Source organism: Diabrotica virgifera, chromosome 9, assembly GCF_917563875.1.
Source record: "Diabrotica virgifera virgifera chromosome 9, PGI_DIABVI_V3a".
Lineage (NCBI taxonomy): Eukaryota > Metazoa > Arthropoda > Insecta > Coleoptera > Chrysomelidae > Diabrotica > Diabrotica virgifera.
In genome coordinates, this window is record NC_065451.1 from 99,823,911 (window position 1) to 99,845,721 (window position 21,811).

At 32.3% G+C, this 21,811-nt stretch overlaps 2 protein-coding genes across 2 annotated transcripts; both read right to left on the reverse strand.

Annotated features, from left to right (window-relative positions):
* Nucleotides 1-2,617: 2,617 nt before the first annotated feature.
* LOC126891174 (uncharacterized) lies at nt 2,618-3,740 on the reverse strand. Its single transcript, XM_050660357.1, has 2 exons — nt 2,681-3,740; nt 2,618-2,625 (listed from the first exon to the last, which is right to left on the reverse strand). The coding sequence occupies exons 1-2, from the start codon at nt 3,738-3,740 to the stop codon at nt 2,618-2,620; spliced, it is 1,068 nt and encodes a 355-aa protein (XP_050516314.1).
* A 2,060-nt stretch (nt 3,741-5,800) lies between these two features.
* LOC126891175 (uncharacterized) lies at nt 5,801-6,421 on the reverse strand. The gene has a single exon (XM_050660358.1). The coding sequence runs from the start codon at nt 6,419-6,421 to the stop codon at nt 5,801-5,803; it is 621 nt and encodes a 206-aa protein (XP_050516315.1).
* Between the last annotated feature and the right edge of the window lie 15,390 nt (nt 6,422-21,811).

Consider the following 21,811-nt stretch of genomic DNA (forward strand, 5'->3'; position numbering starts at 1 on the left):
GTACATATAAGTTATCCATAGGGTTGGGCCAGATCTATTGAGTCTGAGTTCCGTTTTTTTGGTCTTAATGACTGTTGATATACAGTTTAATGCTGTATATTATTTTTAGGATGATGTCTTTTATAAATTTTTTCTTTTGGAGTTCAAACAATTCTATGCATATCTACTTTTAGAAATCTGGTGTAGAATTGTGGCGCTTTGAAGTATGATTGTAGTTTAGCTACTAGCATTTGTTATTTTCCATCTTTGCAAATCATATTTATGCATTTTTATACATATATTTTGTTCTCTAGTGTAGATCCCTGGTATGCATTTGATGGAAGTAACATTTGCATTATGTATCATTATCTCTCTCTATTTATTAACTTATTGGTTAAGTCTTTTATGACTAGTTTTATGCAGTTTTTTCAAACCCTTTGGTGTAGAACTTTGTCTTATTTGGCTTTCCATATAGTTGGTACTTATTTTTTTAATGGTTTATCTATAGTTGCACTTGCATTTCTTTTTATCATATTATACTTATGTTATCTTTATCTACTTATATGCTTTTACTCACCTTATCATATTGATTATTATATTATTACCTTACTTTAGGTACTTGTTATCCGAGTACTTGTTATTTTGTTCGAGATTCAGTTGTTGTTAGTAGCTCCAATAGCTATTTATTTATTTTATATAGGATGTAATATCCATTATATAATTACTTAGATTTGGTTATACATAATATGCCTTCTATATTATATAAATACCTGAATATTTGCAATTCATTTTTATAAATAACAACATTATTTGGCTTAGGTCAACTTATTTACCTTTAATCATTACTTACTTGGATTTTTGGTTGAATTTGATTAATACTTACACTTTATACTATAAATCTTTATAATTTTAAATTGATTTCATACTTTTTAAAGTACATCTATTTTTTTTATCCAGAGGTAGATATTCTCTGATGTCATTTATTTATAATAAATAAATATTTTATAGTGTGATGAATACTACAATTCATTGGGTAATATTTTTATTTTCCCCAGAGTAACATCTGAAAATTATTTTGGTACTTTAAAATTTTTTATGATTAATAATTTAAATTAACTATATACATTGACTTAATATTTACTTTATTATGAGTATTTATTTTTGATTTGTTCTGAACGATTACTACTGCATACATATATTTATTTCTGGTTAGAACTTTCGTTTTCTTGTTTTCCTTGAGAAAAATTTCTCACCTGTGTTCGAAATTTTTCTGATGAGTGGAGGGAGTGTGTAACATTCCTGTTTTCTTTGAGAAAAATTTCTCACTTGTTCAAAATTTTTCTGATGGGTGAGAGGAGTGTGTAACGTTACAAACGTCACATCTTTGATATTTTATTTTTAAAGAATTATTTTACCTTATTTCCTTTAATATTTCATTAATAATTATCTTCTTCTAATTGGTTTACCCATTTTCCCCTTTAAAAATCGGTTGGCGCTCTCTTTTATTACCCTCTTTTATTATCTTCTATTTAATATATCTCTTTCATTTAAATCATCATACTGAACATACCTCGTATATTCATACTCTCCAAATATCTGTATTTTCAATACGGAACATGCCGCTACTTCATAGTACTTGGTTGTCATTTTAAATGTCGTTTTCATTGACAGTGTCACTTTATGGACTTGACCCCCTACTCCCTGACATACACTGGAAGGGAAAAATTAATCCTTAAAAAGGCATGTAATTCGAAAAATAAATCATTTCTATTTCATCAAATCATCTCTTGGGGTAAGGATAACATTATATTGTGATTATATTTCTCCGTCTAACAGTTTTTCTAATTGTTTTTTTATCTAACCTAACTTCCAATGTCAGACCATGTGTTCTGATATTTTAGTTTCAAATATAATTATCTTTTAATTTACATGTATGCACGTTTAGTAATCAGAATTTTAACTATTCTCATCTAAATTTCATTTGATTTATTCTTGTCATCTGCTACTCTTTCTGACGATTAGAACGGCAGATGGCACACATTGGTTTTTCTTCTTGATGATTGATATGTGTCTCTATTTTATAGTTTTTTGGAATAAGATCACCGTTCTCCCTCCGGGAGTTTCAACAACCCTCAGATCGCCGGCGATAGAACAACGAGGACATGGCATCCATACTGCAACCCCAACAACTACACTGCAACGACCAACACCTGTAGGCCTGGTGGAGTACAGCTTTTAGAACCCCAGAGCCCGTTGCAGAACCAGCAGCAGTACCATACGACATCAAGAAGATACCATCAGCTACCAAAAGCCATAAGTATAATCCAAAATTGTTAGTTTTTGGCAAGAATTTGAATACATTTGTTAATGCAATTTACTAAGTCATTTTATTTATTATATCTTTATGAACAATAAACATGATTAGTTAAAAACTATGTTTTGTTTGCTTCCATTCCAATTTTCATAGTTCATATCTGAGGTTAGGACAAGACGAACACACACCTGAGTGACTGAGCTAAGCTAAGGGTGTAACGATGGCTATCTTGGTTAGTTGAGGTAATATTTTCGAATATTATTTCAATTAGCGGGGTAGTCCATCGCTTACTCGTTTCAACGTATACTGTGGAATTTAAAAGTTTCAACCAACTGGAAAAATATTCAATAAGAGTATACAGCGGAGAAATTACACGAGTGACATTACCAAAGAAGGTTTGTGATCTATATTCAGAATCACAAATCATAATTTCCTGTCCGTTGACGGACTGAATAGGCCAATATTCTGGCTTCAACAGTAACCAATTTGGACCAGTAAACCATGTGGGATGGTTGACTAACGAAGAAGGAAACAAACCTCGAGAGGCGCAATCAACAACATTTTCCTTTCCAGGAACAAAAAACCAATACTGTGACGGAACCATCTTATGAATTGTAACAACTCTATTTTGAACAAATAATTTGAGATTTTTCTCTGAGGACTTTATCCAATTTAAGACAATCATGGAATCACTTAAGGCAAAAATTTTATCAATATTATGTCTAGGAGAATAAGTTTCAATAGCATGTGAAAGAAGCTTTGAGAGAAGAAGCGCTCCACAAAGCTCTAATCGAGGAAGAGTTATTTTAGACATTGGAGATACTTTAGATTGAGAGTACAGTAAAGTAACTTTAACTTGACCTGTACAATTAACAACCCTGGAATAAACAATGGCTGCATATCCAGCAGCACTTGCATCTGAAAATCCTACAAAAGACAACGACGAATTAGGTGTAACTGCTATATGGCGTGGAATTTGTATTTTGTATAGGACATGAAATTCATTTTGAAACTTTTCCCATGCTATTTCGATTTCTTTTGGTACAGTACTATCCCAATCTACCTTTAGAGTCCAAAGTTTTTTTATCCAAATTTTAAGCAAGAGGGTTATAGGAGATAGGAATCCCAAGGGATGAAACATACGAGCAACAAGTGAGAGCATGTTTATTTTTGTACAACGGGTCGATGAGGGTATTTCTAACCCAAAACTAAAATTGTCACATTTTTCTTCCCATTGCAATCCTAACACTTTGGAGACTGACTTATCAAATTGTTTGGTTTTGACCAATTGAAGGGGTTCGGGAATTGTCGATAGTAGATCGTTCGAGTTCGACATCCATTTGGTTAATTTAAAACCACCTTTTTGAAATAAATTTACTAACTGAGTGTGTGTAACTATAGCTTCAGAAACATTTGGAAAGCTGCTAATAAAATCGTCTACATACATATCTCTTAAAATTGGGATGATAGCATCAGGAAAATTTTTAGATTCGTCATTACATAATTGTTTTATTACCCTGAGACTAAGATATGGTGAGGATTTTACTCCAAAAGTTAAAGTATTTAATTGAAAAATAGAAATAGGATCATTGGTATCAAATCTCCACAAAACTCTTTGAAACGAACAATGAGATTCAACCACTTTAACCTGCCTATACATTTGTTTCAAATCAGCGACAATTGCGATTGGAAAAAGACGAAAATTCAACAATATTGTGGTAGGATTATTTTGTAATTTTGGACCTTTATAAAGAATTTCATTTAATGACGGTCCTTTACTAGTTTTCATAGAGGCATCAAAGACTATTCTACAAGGAGTGGAAGGGCTATCTGGTTTAAAAACACAATGATGGGGAATATAATACGACAACGAATCAATGGTTTGAATGGGAACTCATGTGCTTTTGGTCTAAATAGTCTTGAAAGATATCACAGTAAAGTTTTCTAAGTTCTGGGTTTGGTGCGAGGCGATTTTCTAAGGACAACAATCTATTTTTAGCAAGAACAAAAGAATCACCCAGTAGATTAGGATCATTTTGGAACGGCAACGAAACTGTGTATCTACCATCTGCATCTCTACATACATTTTCTAAAAATAAATTTTCACAAATTTCATCTTCTGATGAACTATTAGTAACAGTGGGCAAATCCTCTAATTCATACATTCTTTCGACCAAGGAATCTAAATTCAACAAAGGGTTACAGACGAAAGACAAATATGTGTGGATTTTTTCAAAATTTTGTGCAGCTGAGCCCATGACTACATAACCTAAACTAGTCTCAATAGCTGATAGAGAATCTTCGCATGACACTCTATTACAACCAATGATATTTGAAAAGACAGATAAGCCTAAAATACCATCTATCTTGCCAGGAAAAAAGAAATTCGGGTCAGCTAATTTCAAGTGTTCTATACTGTTAATACAGTCTTTGTCAACTGGTTGATCTGGCAACTTATTAGAGATTGTGTCTATAAGCAACACTTCTATAGGATATTGTATTTTTTTATCAAAATGGGAAAAGATAACAATGTTGGTTTTACCTACTATCGGGGTGGTTGATCCTCCTATACCAGAGACTGTCAAATTTAATTTCGAATAACTTAGGCCTAATTTTCGGGAACAATCAAAAGTAAGAAAATTAGCAGAAGAACCACTATCTAACAAAAATCTAACCTTGTGAGCACTACCCCATTTATCAACAACTTTAACCATTATTGTCCCAAACAGACTAACAGAACTCGATTCTGATTAATTTGGGATATTTTTAGAATGGCGGACATGTAAACTAGAAGGATTATCAGAAGAACCAGAGGTAGGCTCAGTACTAGTGGAGGGAAATGGAACATTTTCATTAGGCCGAGTAGTATTTGGCTTATGCAACTAGGAATACTCGATGCTTTGAAGAAAAACAATTTAAAGATAAATTATTTTCCTTCACTAATTTAAATCAGGGCCCGGATTATGTACACTCGATACGCATCGTATCCACCATCTTTTACTGTAGCGCCTTATGGGAAAACATGGCGGATACGATGCGTATCGAGTGTACGTAATCCGGGCCCTGGATTCAAATGGTAGCCCTAAAAAGTGCTTACAGTCTTTAATTAAATGTGGGCCTTTTTTACAAACAACACAATCTATGGAGGAATATGTATTCTGTTCTTGCAAATGAAACGATTTGTTCGGTTTTTGAAACGAAAAATTATTTTTGGAATTCCTTGATCTATCATTTTTAATAAGAGATTTACTACGTTGGCGTAAAAATTTCAATAAATCATCATAAGCGGGTAAATCATTATTATTTCTTATTAAATCAAATGAATCTATGGTATCTTGTGGTAATTTTAACATAGCTAAATAAGTTAAAATATGATCATCTAAATTATCGAGATTTAATCGTTTTAGTGCAGAAACATTAGTATCAAACTTTTCCAAAAATACTTCCAAATAGGATGCATTATTAGATTGCAAACCGCGAAAATTAACAATTCGATCCATATAGAGATTAAACAAATATTTTATCATTATATCTTTCAACAAGCATATTCCAAATAATATCATAATTATTAGGAATGGATTCTATTGAGCTACAGCTTTTCAAGGTTTTCCCGGAAATACAACTCAACACATACTGTAGCTTATCGGACTTGGGATATTCCATTTTGTTATGAACAAATTGTTTGAAATTTTCATAGAAAACAGGCCACAGAGATATATCTTCACCATCAAACTTAACTAATTCAAATTTGGGCATTTTAATATTAGAATTATTAGTACTATTGGGATTATTACTCAAAACAGCAGGTTTATTTATTAATAATGAAGCTAAATATTCAATATTGGAATAGAGATCATAAAATGCATCTAAATGCGTATGGTAAGCAACGCCAGCATCTAGCTCCATCTCTTGTTTTAATATAACGATATCTTGAACAATTTCCTCATATTCTGATAGAGTTTTTTCGAAAGTACTATATCTAACTGCAAAGTTACGCATTTTTGAGGCATTTTCTGGATCTTTTTCTAAGGCCGACCCGGCATCGTAACATAATTGAGCCCTACGAAAGATAGTTTCACGTTTAGAGCATAATCGCTCTAATTTTAGTTCGTTTTGACTTTTAGGCATGTTTAATAATAAATATTTAAATTCTTTCAAAAAATTATCAAGTTATAGCTTGATATAGCTATATCATATTTAGCTATATCATACTGATGACGACTAATAAGTCAGAAACACGTGTCTATGGTTGCATTCCATCTTGTGCATATTTTGTTTTTCATATATATATATATATATATATATATATATATATATATATATATATATATATATATATTAAGAAGACAATGAGTCTTTGCTGACAGTAAATGTACAGTTTTTGGTTATTGGGTTATGCAGCAATTGATAAGTGTACTCTTTTAAGTCTTTATTCCGAGCTTTCGTTCATGATTATGAACATCGTCAGGGTGCTACAATTATATTATATATGTGAAACAATATGAAAATATGTATATAAAATTATATGTACTTACAACTTATTGAGGATATTTCAAATAGGTGGTCATTAAAATGAGAATTGTACTTATTAAAATGGTCATGTAATGTCTCGATAAAACAAAATTATTCAAATAAAAATTTTTATAATTTAGTTCAACTTCAAAATCGACGAAATATAAAATGACACTTGGACATTCATGACATGGCATTATTTGAAATATCTAACAAAAATTTTTAAAGATGATCAATTTAGTAAACGACCAATAGGGCCAATGATAATTAAGAAAGTATTTTTTAAATTTTATAAATTACTGTTGAAATTATAAATTAAGGTAAAATTTAAAAAAATTAGTAAGATTTTTTGATCAAGTTTAATTAGAAGTTTTAAATTATTTATATAAAAGTAGTGTATAAAGTTGTTGACAAAAATTAATTTATACAAAAGTAATTTATAATGTTGTTGACAAGTCAGAGTATCTAGAAGAGGAGTTAGGAGATAACTCACGATTATCTAAAAATAGTAGATAAGAATAAGTATTGATATAGGCCACCTAAATGAAATGTTTTCTTATCTACTATTTTTAGATAATCGTGAGTTATCTCCTAACTCCTCTTCTAGATACTCTGACTTGTCAACAACATTATAAATTACTTTTGTATAAATTAATTTTTGTCAACAACTTTATACACTACTTTTATATAAATAATTTAAAACTTCTAATTAAACTTGATCAAAAAATCTTACTAATTTTTTTAAATTTTACCTTAATTTATAATTTCAACAGTAATTTATAAAATTTAAAAAATACTTTCTTAATTATCATTGGCCCTATTGGTCGTTTACTAAATTGATCATCTTTAAAAATTTTTGTTAGATATTTCAAATAATGCCATGTCATGAATGTCCAAGTGTCATTTTATATTTCGTCGATTTTGAAGTTGAACTAAATTATAAAAAAAAAAAAAAAAAATTTTTATTTGAATAATTTTGTTTTATCGAGACATTACATGACCATTTTAATAAGTACAATTCTCATTTTAATGACCACCTATTTGAAATATCCTCAATAAGTTGTAAGTACATATAATTTTATATACATATTTTCATATTGTTTCACATATATAATATAATTGTAGCACCCTGACGATGTTCATAATCATGAACGAAAGCTCGGAATAAAGACTTAAAAGAGTACACTTATCAATTGCTGCATAACCCAATAACCAAAAACTGTATATATATATATATATATATATATATATATATATATATATATATATATATATATATATATATATATATATATATATATATTCTATAAAACAGTGTTGAAATTATCGGGAAATGCGGTCTGTGGCTAAATATATATATATATATATATATATATATATATATATATATATATATATATATATATATATATATATATATATATATATATACAAACAACTAGTTTATTAGGGTTGCAGTCGGAAGGTTGGCCAGGATGTTAAAGAAACACTCTTTTGACTTTTTGTCTAGCTTTCGGAATTGTTTTATTCCTTTTTCAAGACTCTGTAATTAGTGTAGGAAACAAAGGTTGAACCTTGCAAAATGGACACAAGTCCGGTTTTATTTTTTTTCTGGTATATCAAGGGGTGCTTATTAGAAGACTAACTTTTTCTGAAAAAATTTCGCCCCGGAACCTCCCTTTTCACCCCTTTAAAGGGGGTAATTTGTGGTTTTTGCGGAACGTAGCCCTTCCTGCAACTTTTACAAAAAATTTCCTTTATAGAAATATGAAGAGGACTATATTTTCTACGATTTATTTCCAACACCATCTCTCTATCATCCACCGTTTAGCGGGGGTGGCGCCCTAAAGTTGACAAGTTTTTAAAAAAGATGTTTTTAAAAAATATATATTTTTCCCTAACTGTAACGGAAATTAAGAAGAAATCCTGCGGCGATTATTCACAAATAATTGACTGATTTTTTGGTGTAGGTTTTACTTAAGGGTAATTGCCCTTTTTTTAATTACAGGGTGTTACATTTTAAAAAAACCTCTTTTTATACCATCCGAACCGTTTATGCTAGAGTAAACAGACTTTCAGCGATTACCCATGTACTGGTGCTATTTACAAATTTGTATAATGCACCCCCATTTTTTCCCCGGAACCACCCCAAAAAAAAAGAAGAATTAATAAATAAATTGATTTTCTTGGAATCTTTCACACACAATGCCCTTTATTAATATGCTTCATACATAATTTTGTGGACGTTATTATTACCCATGCATGGACACCAAAATCAATTTCCTAGTGCAACCCCTGAAGCAAAAAAAAAATAAATAAAATGGGGGGTTGAAATTTTTTTTTGTTTTTTGCTTTTTGATCCATATGGGCATATGCTTCATCAATAGTGCTTTTCAAAAATATATATGGTTATTGCAACATCTCTGCGAAAACCACCTCTATCCTTGAAAATATACTGCAGAAACTACCCCTATCCCTTGGCGAGCATGTTTTTACGATTTTCTCATTACCTATGTATTATTTTTAAACAAAACTTATACAAGGTTAAAGACCACTATTTACTCTAAAAATTATGTCGTATTCATTTTTTCGTATAAGCAACCGTTACGGCACAGTGGCGCCGTAAACCTCATATATGCTTTGGCGGGCTCCAGTTTTTGTTTCTTTTTTCGTCATCTGTTCGTTTTATTGATAAAGTACTTACGCAAAATAAAACAACACAGTGTAACCTACAAATTATGACTTATGCACATTTTACATTCTTTGCTCCCCAAAGCCACAGTGGTGGCCCAAAATAAATTTTTGCATATTTTCGCCACCTACATGCATTTTATTGCATTAATGCTACCTTAACAGCACAATATTTACCCTTAGGTGGTCGCTACACAGTGGCGGATCCAGGGAGGGGTGATGGGGTGATCACCTCCCCCCCTCTCAAACCAAGTGATATTATATTCAAAGATTATAAAAATATTAATTTATTTTTATAGAAATTTAACCAATTGGCACCCCCCTCTTAACGATGCTGGATCCGCCACTGTCGCTAAAGCATAAAAAGTCATTCTTATAAAAATAATATTAATATAATATAAGTATTTCTATAAAAATAAATGAATATTTTTATAATCTTGAAATATAATATCACTTGGTTTGAGAGGGGTGGGGGTGATCGCCTCCATCACCCCTCCCTGGATCCGCCACTGCTTAGCGACCACTTAGGGGTGAATATTGTGCTATTAAGGTAGCATTAACGCAATAAAATGCGTGTAGGTGGCGAAAATATGAAAAAATTTATTTTGGGCCATCACTGTAGCTTTGGGGAGCAAAGAATGTAAAATGTGCATAGGTCATGATTTGTAGGTTACACTGTGTTGTTTTATTTTACATAAGTACTTTATCAATAAAACAAACAGATGACGAAAAAATAAACAAAAACTGGACCCCTCAAAGCATATATGAGGTTTACGGCGCCACTGTGCCGTAACGGTTGCTTAAACGAAAAAAATGAATAGAACCTAATTTTTAGAGTAAATAGTGGTCTTTAACCTTGTATAAGTTTTGCTTAAAAAAAAATGAATAGGTAATGAGAAAATCGTAAAAACATGCTGGATAAGGTATAGGGGTAGTTTCTGCAGTATATTTTCAAGGATAGGGGTAGTTTGCGCAGGGATGTTGCAATAACCATATATATTTTTGAAAAGCACTATTGATGAATCATATGCCCACATGGATCAAAAAGCAAAAAACAAAAAAAAAATTTCAACCCCCCATTTTATTTATTGTTTTTGGCTACAGGGGTTGCACTAGGAAATCGCTTTTAGTGTCCATGCATGGGTAATAATAACTTGCACAAAATGATATATGAAGCATATTAATGAAGGGCATTGTGTGTGAAGGATTCCAAGAAAATCACTTTATTTATTAATTTTTCTTTTTTTTGGGTGGTTCCGGGGAAAAAATGGGGGTGCATTATACAAATTTGTAAATAACACCAGTACATGGGTAATCGCTGAAAGTCTTTTTACTCTAGCATAAACAGTTCAGATGGTATAAAAAGGGGTTTTTTAAAATGTAACACCCTGTAATTAAAAAAAGGGCAATTACCCTTAAGTGAAACCTATACCAAAAAATCAATAATCTATTTGTGAATAATCTCCGCAGCATTTCTTTTTAATTTCCGTTACAGTTAGGGAAAAATATATTTTTTTTAAAAACATCTTTTTTAAAAACTTGTCAACTTTGGGGCGCCACCCTTGCTAAACGGTGGATGATAGAGAGATGCTGTCGGAAATAAATCGTAGAAAATATAGTCCTCTTCATATTTCTATACAAGAAATTTTTTGTAAAAGGTACAGGAAGGGCTACGTTCTGCAAAAACCATAAATTACCCCCTTGAAGGGGTGAAAAGGGGGGTTCCGGGGCGAAATTTTTTCAGAAAAAGTTAGTCTTATAATGAGCACCCCTTGATATGCCAGAAAAAAAATAAAACCGGACTTGTGTCCATTTTGCAAGGTTCAACCTCTGTTTCCTACACTAAATATAGATAAAAAGAAATATGTACATTTTTATAAAATATCACATATATATATATATATATATATATTAATGTGTTATTCAAAGATCGGTGTGCTCAAAGCACTTGATTAGATAATTAACTAATTAATTAAATTTAATTTTAATGATGCACTTATGATTTAATCACACTATTTAATGCTCTAATCTCAGGGTTTTATATTCTCGTGCTTCAATATCTCCTTTGCTTTACATATGATAAATAAGGTCAAAGATTAACGGAATAAAACACATATATGGTACAAAAGCATCTATTGAAATAAATTCACCCTCAAAATATCCTCTAAAAATAATATCTCCTATTCTGATTATTGAAATAACCCTACCACTATCTAAAGTACTTATTGAAATTTGCGTTATGAATAATTCTACAAAAAAAATAAAACTGTCTCTCGGATGATGAGTTGTCCAAATTCTTGTCTCTGGTCGCCTACAATTTACTCTTAGCAGCCCCCTATGTAGTCAGCAATCTCGCAACAAATTATTGCAAGCCTATTGTCATTAATGACCCCCTACAGATGCACGTATCTTTCAAAAAACAATGCTAGCCTTTTCTCCTCTCGATAAACTGAATCTATTTCTCGTTCCGGCATGCAACGGTGACTCTTGGAATATAAGTAGAACAATATAACTTACAATGCTTTACGTGATGAGCTTCCGTCAGGACACTTATTTCAACAAACTCACAACTATTCACTTATCTGTCTTACTACTTCAGGAGACTCTTAGAGATCACCACTAGTCGACTTAACGATCATTTAACAACTGACTCTTCTTCCACCCTCTAACATTTCGCTAAACTCCCATTCTTCATACCTAGCCCCTCCTTTTTCCTTCTTCACCAATCCGAGTTCCTCAATTTTATCCCCATCTACCTTTCAGATAACAAACACCAATTTTCCCTACCATTAGAAATTTCCTAAAACTAATTACATGCCAATCGGTTTTTTTTTCCTTTAAATATCTAAACAAAGATTACATTCATTTAAATTTCTAAATACAATTATTCCCTCGCCGCAAAAGTCCATTTGGGAAACCCGGTCTCATTGTCCAAACACATAACCACTTTCTTATCATACTAACTGTACAAAGAAAATACTTAATCCCTATTTAAATTTTGTTTACCTACGGCCATCCAAAGATAATTGACTTTCATTTCTTCGAAATGAATTTTGGTATATTTTTATTATATGTTTTAACTTTTCTAAAATATTAAGATCGAAACCATATTAATTCAAATTTTACATATCTTAACAACTCCCCGCCATTTGATTTGCCGAAAAAATTCTGTTATTTATTTAAATGACACAAGTTTTTTTTTAGGATCAAATTATTCCATTATGTTACCAAACTCTACTCATGATACTTATAAATGTCGTGAATGTTAAAAATACCCCGTATCTTGCCTGTCTCTATATGCGCTAATTCATAACTATTTACCCCATTTTCCGTATTGACCCTATATGGACCTTCAAATACCGGCATCAATTTAGCACAAATACCATTTTGTAAATTGGACACCCTCAGTGCCCTCACTAAAACTTTATCCCCTTTCTGGAATGTAACCGGCCTTCTTCTTCGGGTCCTCTCTTGCCTTTGGAGATATTTCTCTCCACTTCGTCTCAATCTTCGTTGAACCACCTCGATCACTTCTTCGTATTGTCTGGGGGCGGTGTCTTCCCACGGTCTCGTAGGCATTGTTCCTTTCATTACATATAAAGGCGTCTCCTTGGTAACCGTATTTGGTGCACAGTTCAAATACGTCTCTATTTCAAACACTTTTCTGTCCCAATGTCGATGATGTTCTTCCGCAGCAATTCTTAGAAATTTTGTGACTTCTTGTACAAAACGCTCTGATGGGTTGCTCTGTGGATGTCGGATGCTTACAAATTTTGTATTTATGCCTCTCTCTCTTAATTCCCCTTTAAAACGGTCATTCCTAAAGTATGTCGCATTGTCCAACAAAATATTGTCTGGTCTTCCCACTGTTTCGATAAATTGTCTATCTTCCGAAGTATTTCAGCTCCTTTCGTGGTTCTACATGGGTACAGTTTTAAATACTTTGAGAAAACATCCACCATAACTAATATGTGTTTATTCCTCTGTGTTGTTGTTATTAAATCGCTCAACATATCAATGGCGACAATATCCAGTTTCTTCCGAGCTATGACGTTTTTTGTGATGTTTTCGTTTTTGAAATTCTTACTTTTACACTTTTGGCATGTCTCGCAATTTCGAGTCATCTCTTTGGCTATTGTATAGTCCTGTCGACAAATGTAGTTCTCCCTGAACATAAGCCACACCTTCCTGCTTCCAATGTGTCCGTTGTCACAGTGTAATTTTGCTAAAACTTCTTTTGCCATCTGTTCCGTGATTACATATAGTTCTTTACCATCGACCCTCTTAAAATATAAGTTATCTTCTTGTTCGGCCCTTTGCTTTTCTCTTTCATCCAGTTGTTCCTGATTTTCCCTGATCTGAGCCAAAGAAAATAAGCCTGCTTCTTCTCTCATTATGTTCATGCCAACGTGGAGAGTTTTGTGGTCCTCTTTGCGGAATTGTTCATCTCTCGTCAACGCATCAGCCAAGATATTGTCAGTTCCTTTGATATATTTAAATTCAAAATCATACTCTTGAAGTAAAAGAATGCCCCTATGAATTCTATTATTTACCAGCCTATTTTTCATTATATGTACCAAAGCTGCATGGTCTGTTTCAACGGTGAATTTTGCCCCTAGTAGGTAAAACCGTAATTTATTTACACAAAATAACACACTGGCGAACTCTAATTCAGTAACGCTGTACTTTCTCTCATATGTTTTGGTTACACGGGAGACAAAACAGATTGGCACCTCTACATCGTCTTGGATCTGTGATAACACCCCTGCGAATTTTGTTATGGAAGCATCGGTCCGGAGAATGAAAGGTTGATCATATCTTGGGTGGTGTACTCTTACAGCTGTGGAGAAAGCTCCTTTTAAATTTTTGAAAGCCATTTCTTGTTCCGTTCCCCATTTCCACCTAACATTTTTCTTAAGTAATGCTATCAACGGTATTTCTTTTGTGCTGATGTCTGGTATTAGTTTTTTGAAATAGTTTACCATTCCCAAAAATCCCCGCAATGTTTTTAAATTGGTTGGCCTAGCGTAGTTATTTATAATTTAGATTCTATCTTCTGCAAGACTAATCCCTTTTGTGTCTAATTTGAATCCTAAATACAGTATTTCCTTTTGGAAAAACTGACACTTTTGAATATTTAATTTCACTCCCGCTTGATCCAGTTCTTCTAGCACAGTGTGAATATGTCGTAGATGGCTTGTTATATCCGGTGAGAAAATTAATAAATCATCTATGTAATGTACAACAAATTCTTCATGCCTATTTAAGATTGTGTTCAATGCGCGAACCAAAGCAGCGCATGCACTCTGTAGGCCAAATGGTACCACCCTAAATCGGTATACCACTCCGTCGATCGAAAAAGCGGTATAATTTCGACATTTCTCTGCCAAAGGTATTAACCAAAAACTATGTTTCAAATCGATTTTGGAAAAAATGTGTGACCCTGTGATTCGTCCAAATAAGGCTTCGATGTTCAAAGGCGCTTCGTATTGCGCGATTGTGTGTGAATTAATGTTTCTTGCATCTAAACATAATCGCAAATCACCACTCGATTTTTTAACGCATACTATCGGGTTGATATATGGAGAGTCACATCTTTCTATCACCTTGTCTTCGATCATTTTTTCAATTTCCTGTCCGACGCTTTGCCTGTATTTATACGGGATTGGATATGTCTTGGATTTAAAATTTTCTAAGTTTTTAACTTTAAAAGAATGTTAATAATTTTTAGCCACTCGGCTTTCTTCATTAATCAAATCTCCATAATTTTCTAGAATCTTCTCTACTTCCTTTTCCATGTTTTCTCCACATTTTAATTTTCTTTCATCCTCATTTTGTTCGCATGTGTTCACTGTCCATAATATTTCTTCATAAAATTCTGGATTCTCGTCCATTATTGCCATTTCTTCTCTGTCCTCATCCTTTATTTCTTCTTCTGTTTTTTTTTTATCTTCAATTTCCATTTGGTATCCCGAGCACCATGTTTCTACTGCTTTCATTTCTCTTATGAGAACTTCCTTTTCTTCCTGCTTCCTCTCTGTTTTATCGTCGATTGCCGACAATTCTTCCGTATCTTCGATTTCCTGTCTTTCTCTTGTATCCACCGTGTTTTCCTTCTTTCTTTTTGAACTCTTCTTCTTTTTCTTCCTTCTTTTTTTTTTTCTGGTTGATTTTTTTCTTGTACTTTCGGTTTTTCCTCTACAGTCATATTGATTTCTTTATGTTTTTCCTGTTCATTTATCTTTTCAACAATTATTTTCCTCTCTATTTCCGTTTCTTCTTCTATGTTGTCTGGTTCTGCTCTGATTTCCAGTTTATTCTCCGAAAAATTTATGGTGATGTGTTTTTCACTCAATTCATCAATTCCCGCTATCATATCATGGTTTAAATCTTCGATCACCACACATTGCATAATATAGTATTTGTCTCCCACTCTGATCCGCACTCCCAAACCTTCATTTACTGTCGTCAATTTTTTGTTGTTTGCACCCACTAAAACAACCCTAGGAATTTTGTACACAAATCTGTCCAAATTTAATTATTTTACTAGTTTCTTATTGATTAACGATATCTCCGATCCAGAATCAATCAAAATTTTAATCGCTTTATGTTTTATAAATGCATCTAAGAATATTAAATTGGAATTAGAACTTTGTCTTTCATTTCCCGCCAACTGTATAAACTCTCTCGGATGACAAAATATACCGGAGAGTTGTTTATGTTTGTTCAGTGGATGCTTTATTGAAAATCCTGTCTGGATTCATTGCATATATCTTCTTCCTCGTTTTCTATTGTTACATGATTCATCTCCCTTCTATTTTGTCGTTGGAAATTCTGATTGTTTCTACCGTCCCTTTGTTCGTTCGTATTCCTAGTCGGAGGATTTTGTGCATCTCTGTTTCTGTTGTGATTTTCATATGTTCTATTTTTTGCGTGATTCCTGTTATCATAATTTTGTTGTCTATTGTAATTTTGGTATTCTCTCGGCCTATCTTCGTTTGTTGATTGGGCATGTCGGTTTCTCTGGTCATAATTTGATTGATACCTTCTTGCCGGTCCATTATATTGTTCATGTTGTCTTCTGTTTCGCATTTCTCTTCGTTTTGCTTCCCTTACTTGAAGGAATTGGCACAAACTATCAATATCTTGATAGTTTCTCAAAATCACGTGGTCCTCCAGCGTTTCTTCGAAATGTCTGCTTATCATTTCTACCAGTTGTTCGGTAGAGTATTTGTAGTCTAGATATTTGGAATTGTTATATATCTGCAAAGCATATCTTTCCTCCGATATTCCCATTTTCTCGTGATATCTTCCATTCTGTAGCTCTTGGTTGATTTCCCTCTGTTTAACTTTCCCCCAGAAATAGTTGAGAAATTTATTTTCGAAATCTGTCCAATTTTCAAACTCATCTTCTTTACTTTCATACCATAACGCTGCTCCTTCTTTCAGATGGTTTCTAATTGTTTCTTTGCAGTCGTCAAAATATCTAATATGTTGCAATTTGGTTCTCAAATTTTTAACAAATGGTACTGGGTGTGTTTTTCTAATATCCCCGCCAAATTGTATTTTCGCGTCGCTTGTACCATGGATAATCATTTCCCTTCTTTCTCCACAATTCTGTTGATTCTTGAGTTCCGCAATTTGTTTTTCGTTTTGCTTAAATTTTTCTTCTATTTCTCGCCTGTCTTCTTGTATTGCATTTTCAAATTTGCTTTCTAACTGTTCTAATTCCATCTTCTGCACATTCTTAATATCCTTCATTTTAGTTTCTATTTCTTCTCGTTGCATCTCCAGTTTCCTTTCTGTTTCTTCTCTAACTTTTTCTAAACAGGCTTTCATTTCATTTTCATATTTTTCCAAACGCTTTTTCAATTTGCCATCATTCTCTTCCAATTTCTGTTCTATTCTCTGTGATATTTCTCTTTGTGTTTCTTCCATGGCTCGTTTTGATTCCTGTTGATTTTCTTGCATTGTCCTTTTTGTTTCCTGTTGATTTCTATCCATTTGTTGTGACTGGAGTTGCATCAGTTGCAATAGTTTCTCTATTCCTGTTAATTCCTGTTCTTTTCTCTCCATAATCGTTGTATCTCCTTCATTATCCAATCCTTCTTCAACAATTTTTTCCTCTTCTCTGTTTTCTTGCATTTTGCTTTGCCTCCTTGTGGTCGACATGTTGTTTCTTTTCGTTACTGTTTTCTTTGTCCCCGCCAAATGTGAAATTTTACAACACTCTATAAGTTGCAGAACACGACAAATATTTCTCCCCAAATTTAATAAATTTTCGCCACAAATATCAAATATGCAATCAGTAAATTTCAAAATAAATATCAAATGTACGATTGGTAAAAAAAACTCAAATAATTCAATGGCAGTAAATATCCAATACCTACGATCAATCCATAAATCAAAATTATTTTTACACCTGGAAAAATTGTCAAATTATCTCTGGATCACCTGTAGTTATTCCTTATCTCTTTCCCTACCATCAAATGCAAAGCTGCGATATTTTTAAGCCACCACGTTCTGGGCTCCAGTTAATGTGATATTCAAAGATCGGTGTGCTCAAAGCACTTGATTAGATAATTAACTAATTAATTAAATTTAATTTTAATGATGCACTTATGATTTAATCACACTATTTAATGCTCTAATCTCAGGGTTTTATATTCTCGTGCTTCAATATCTCCTTTGCTTTACATATGATAAATAAGGTCAAAGATTAACGGAATAAAACACATATATGGTACAAAAGCATCTATTGAAATAAATTCACCCTCAAAATATCCTCTAAAAATAATATCTCCTATTCTGATTATTGAAATAACCCTACCACTATCTAAAGTACTTATTGAAATTTGCGTTATGAATAATTCTACAAAAAAAATAAAACTGTCTCTCGGATGATGAGTTGTCCAAATTCTTGTCTCTGGTCGCCTACAATTTACTCTTAGCAGCCCCCTATGTAGTCAGCAATCTCGCAACAAATTATTGCAAGCCTATTGTCATTAATGACCCCCTACAGATGCACGTATCTTTCAAAAAACAATGCTAGCCTTTTCTCCTCTCGATAAACTGAATCTATTTCTCGTTCCGGCATGCAACGGTGACTCTTGGAATATAAGTAGAACAATATAACTTACAATGCTTTACGTGATGAGCTTCCGTCAGGACACTTATTTCAACAAACTCACAACTATTCACTTATCTGCCTTACTACTTCAGGAGACTCTTAGAGATCACCACTAGTCGACTTAACGATCATTTAACAACTGACTCTTCTTCCACCCTCTAACATTTCGCTAAACTCCCATTCTTCATACCTAGCCCCTCCTTTTTCCTTCTTCACCAATCCGAGTTCCTCAATTTTATCCCCATCTACCTTTCAGATAACAAACACCAATTTTCCCTACCATTAGAAATTTCCTAAAACTAATTACATGCCAATCGGTTTTTTTTTCCTTTAAATATCTAAACAAAGATTACATTCATTTAAATTTCTAAATACAATTATTCCCTCGCCGCAAAAGTCCATTTGGGAAACCCGGTCTCATTGTCCAAACACATAACCACTTTCTTATCATACTAACTGTACAAAGAAAATACTTAATCCCTATTTAAATTTTGTTTACCTACGGCCATCCAAAGATAATTGACTTTCATTTCTTCGAAATGAATTTTGGTATATTTTTATTATATGTTTTAACTTTTCTAAAATATTAAGATCGAAACCATATTAATTCAAATTTTACATATCTTAACAATATATATATATATATATATATATATATATATATATATATATATATATATATATATATATTATTGTGTTTTCAATTTATCAATCAAAGGCAAAATGAAAATTAAATTAAATTTTTTTTAAATAACGCGGGCACATAAATTTGATACACCCTGTATATTGAGCTTTAAATATTTATTAGAATTTAGTTTGGATGTAAGTAGATTTCTCTTTTAATGAGCTTTCCGATGAACCATTAAAGACTTTTGTGAATAATTAAAGTGAAAAGGACGATGTATTTAGTTTTAAAATGGAAAAAGATTGTTTATTACGGGAACTATAGAATCTACAGGTAGAGGTAATTATCATTTTCTAGAAAAATGATTTAAAAGAAAGTTTGGAATTTTAATATCTTTGTTATCACCCCGAGTAAATGTTGTAGGGTTCCCCGAAAGAAATTAAGATGGTCGGAATAATTTTTAAAATGACTGTTTGTCGAATGGAATAGAGAAATGTTTCTGATTCTTGGCAATTTGGAAGGGGAAAAGTGGTTTGAATGATTGAGTGAGTTTGAAAAAGAAGGCAGTATGTTATTGGCATCGCTGAGGAGCAGTTCGACGTTTTCGTGGATAAGTAGTTAGCAAGTACCAGTGGTTGTTTGATAGTGGAGAATAGTGTTGAAAAGTGGAACGAGAGACAGATCAAATTGAGATGAAATACCTCTTTGGTTCTGTATTATTGTGAGAAGGAGAGCAGAGAATTTTTGGAGTTGGCGTGAATCGAGTACTGGTCAAAAGAGGCTTTGGCTCGTTGGAGAATTGGTGCTGGTATGCTGATAGTTTTGAAGCTGAAGAACGGAGAGGGCTTTGATGAGTAGCCTTAACATATTCTACGAGAGAGAGCTGTTTTGGGTCACGAGAAGACATCAGAGTGAATGAAGCAAAAGGTCAGTCAATTTATGTGAAAGATATTTTAATGTTCGGAAACTAAAACTTTGAGTAAAAAGCATATGAATTAAAATTCCAATATTTCAAAAAGTAAATAGGAAATATAGGTAATCTTGCGAATACATAATTTTGTTTTGTTTAATTTGTTTTACCAAAGTCATCGGGAACAAACCGATAAATTGTTTTTTTTTTAACTAGAATAAATTTAAGTGGTAAAAATTTCATTCGGACATCTGTGTCCACAGGTTTTAGATTTGATAGATTTTTTAGAGTATTGGTTTGATAAATAAAAGACAATTCTGTATGTTTATTTTATATTTTTGCTTTATTTCTTTTTTCTATTTTATCCCGATTAGGATCAACTAAGAGATACTGAATCCACGAGAGAAGATAAGTATAACGTAAGATAATTTAGACATTTTTTTAATATTATAAAAAGGCACCCTGAGATTTTTTATTCATTTTTTATGTATGATTTGCGACAATTAAATAATTAATCAAATAAATAATAATTAATATAAAATAAATAAGAAGTAGATCATAACAACATGGCGAGCCAACGTAGGACATTAAAGTATCTCTGGTTGTGAATTTGAAGGGAATGGAAAACGGAAAAACAGGTAAAGGAAAATTTATTTGCCCGTCGGAAAAAAGTTGATATATTTAAAATTTTTGAAATATTTGTTTGACTTTTTATCTAGGTACAGTTTTTTTACATATTTATTTTATTTTTGACTGATTTGAATTTTGAAATATTTAAAAATTTGTGGGATAAATTGATTATATTTGGGGAGAGAAAAATTTTCGTCTCGACAGCATACAGGGTATTTTCGAATTTCGTGTCAGGCGGGGATAAATTTTAACTACATGTCGATAACAACCAGAAGCAAAAGCAAAGAAAACAAAAAACAAGAAGAACATATAGAACAAGAAGACATTTTCGAAACAACGATCATGGCATCAGAACAACAGGAATTATCAGGAATAGATAAATTATTACAACTGATGCAACTCCAGTCACAAAAAATGGATCACAATCAAAGAGAAACAAAACAAGCAATGGATGAAGCAAAAAGGACAATGGATAAAAATCTGGAGGAAACAAAACAAGCAATGGATAAAAATCAGGAAGAAACATCAAAGAAAATGGATAAAGTGGATCAAAAAATGGATGAAACACAACAAAAAATGGATGACAATCAACAGGAAATGAAACAAGCAATAGAAGAGAACAAAAAGAAAATGGAAGAACGCATAGAAAAGTATGAAAATGAAGTAAAAGGATTTTTGACAACAATGAAAAACGAGATAGAACAGCAAGAAATGAAAATTCAAAAGAAAATGGAGGAGTTAACAAATTGCCAGAAAAAGGAACTAGAAAATTTGGAAAATAAGCTGGAAAATGCTATTCAAGTAGACAGAGAAGAAGTGGAAAAAAGAATCACAGAAATAGAAAAACAAGTCACCGAAAACAGGACGCAACAGAATTTCGGAGAAAGAAGAGAAACGATTATCCATAGTTCAGAGGAAGTCAAAATAAGATTTGGTGGGGATGTAAAAAAATTACACCCAGTAATTTTCATAAACAATTTAAAAAAGAAAATACGATACATCGGTAACTTCGAGACAGCC

Bases quoted from the DNA above. Each gene is read 5' to 3' on its own strand.
- LOC126891174 (XM_050660357.1), bottom strand. From the start codon at position 3,740: ATGTATGTAGACGATTTTATTAGCAGCTTTCCAAATGTTTCTGAAGCT.
- LOC126891175 (XM_050660358.1), bottom strand. From the start codon at position 6,421: ATGCCTAAAAGTCAAAACGAACTAAAATTAGAGCGATTATGCTCTAAA.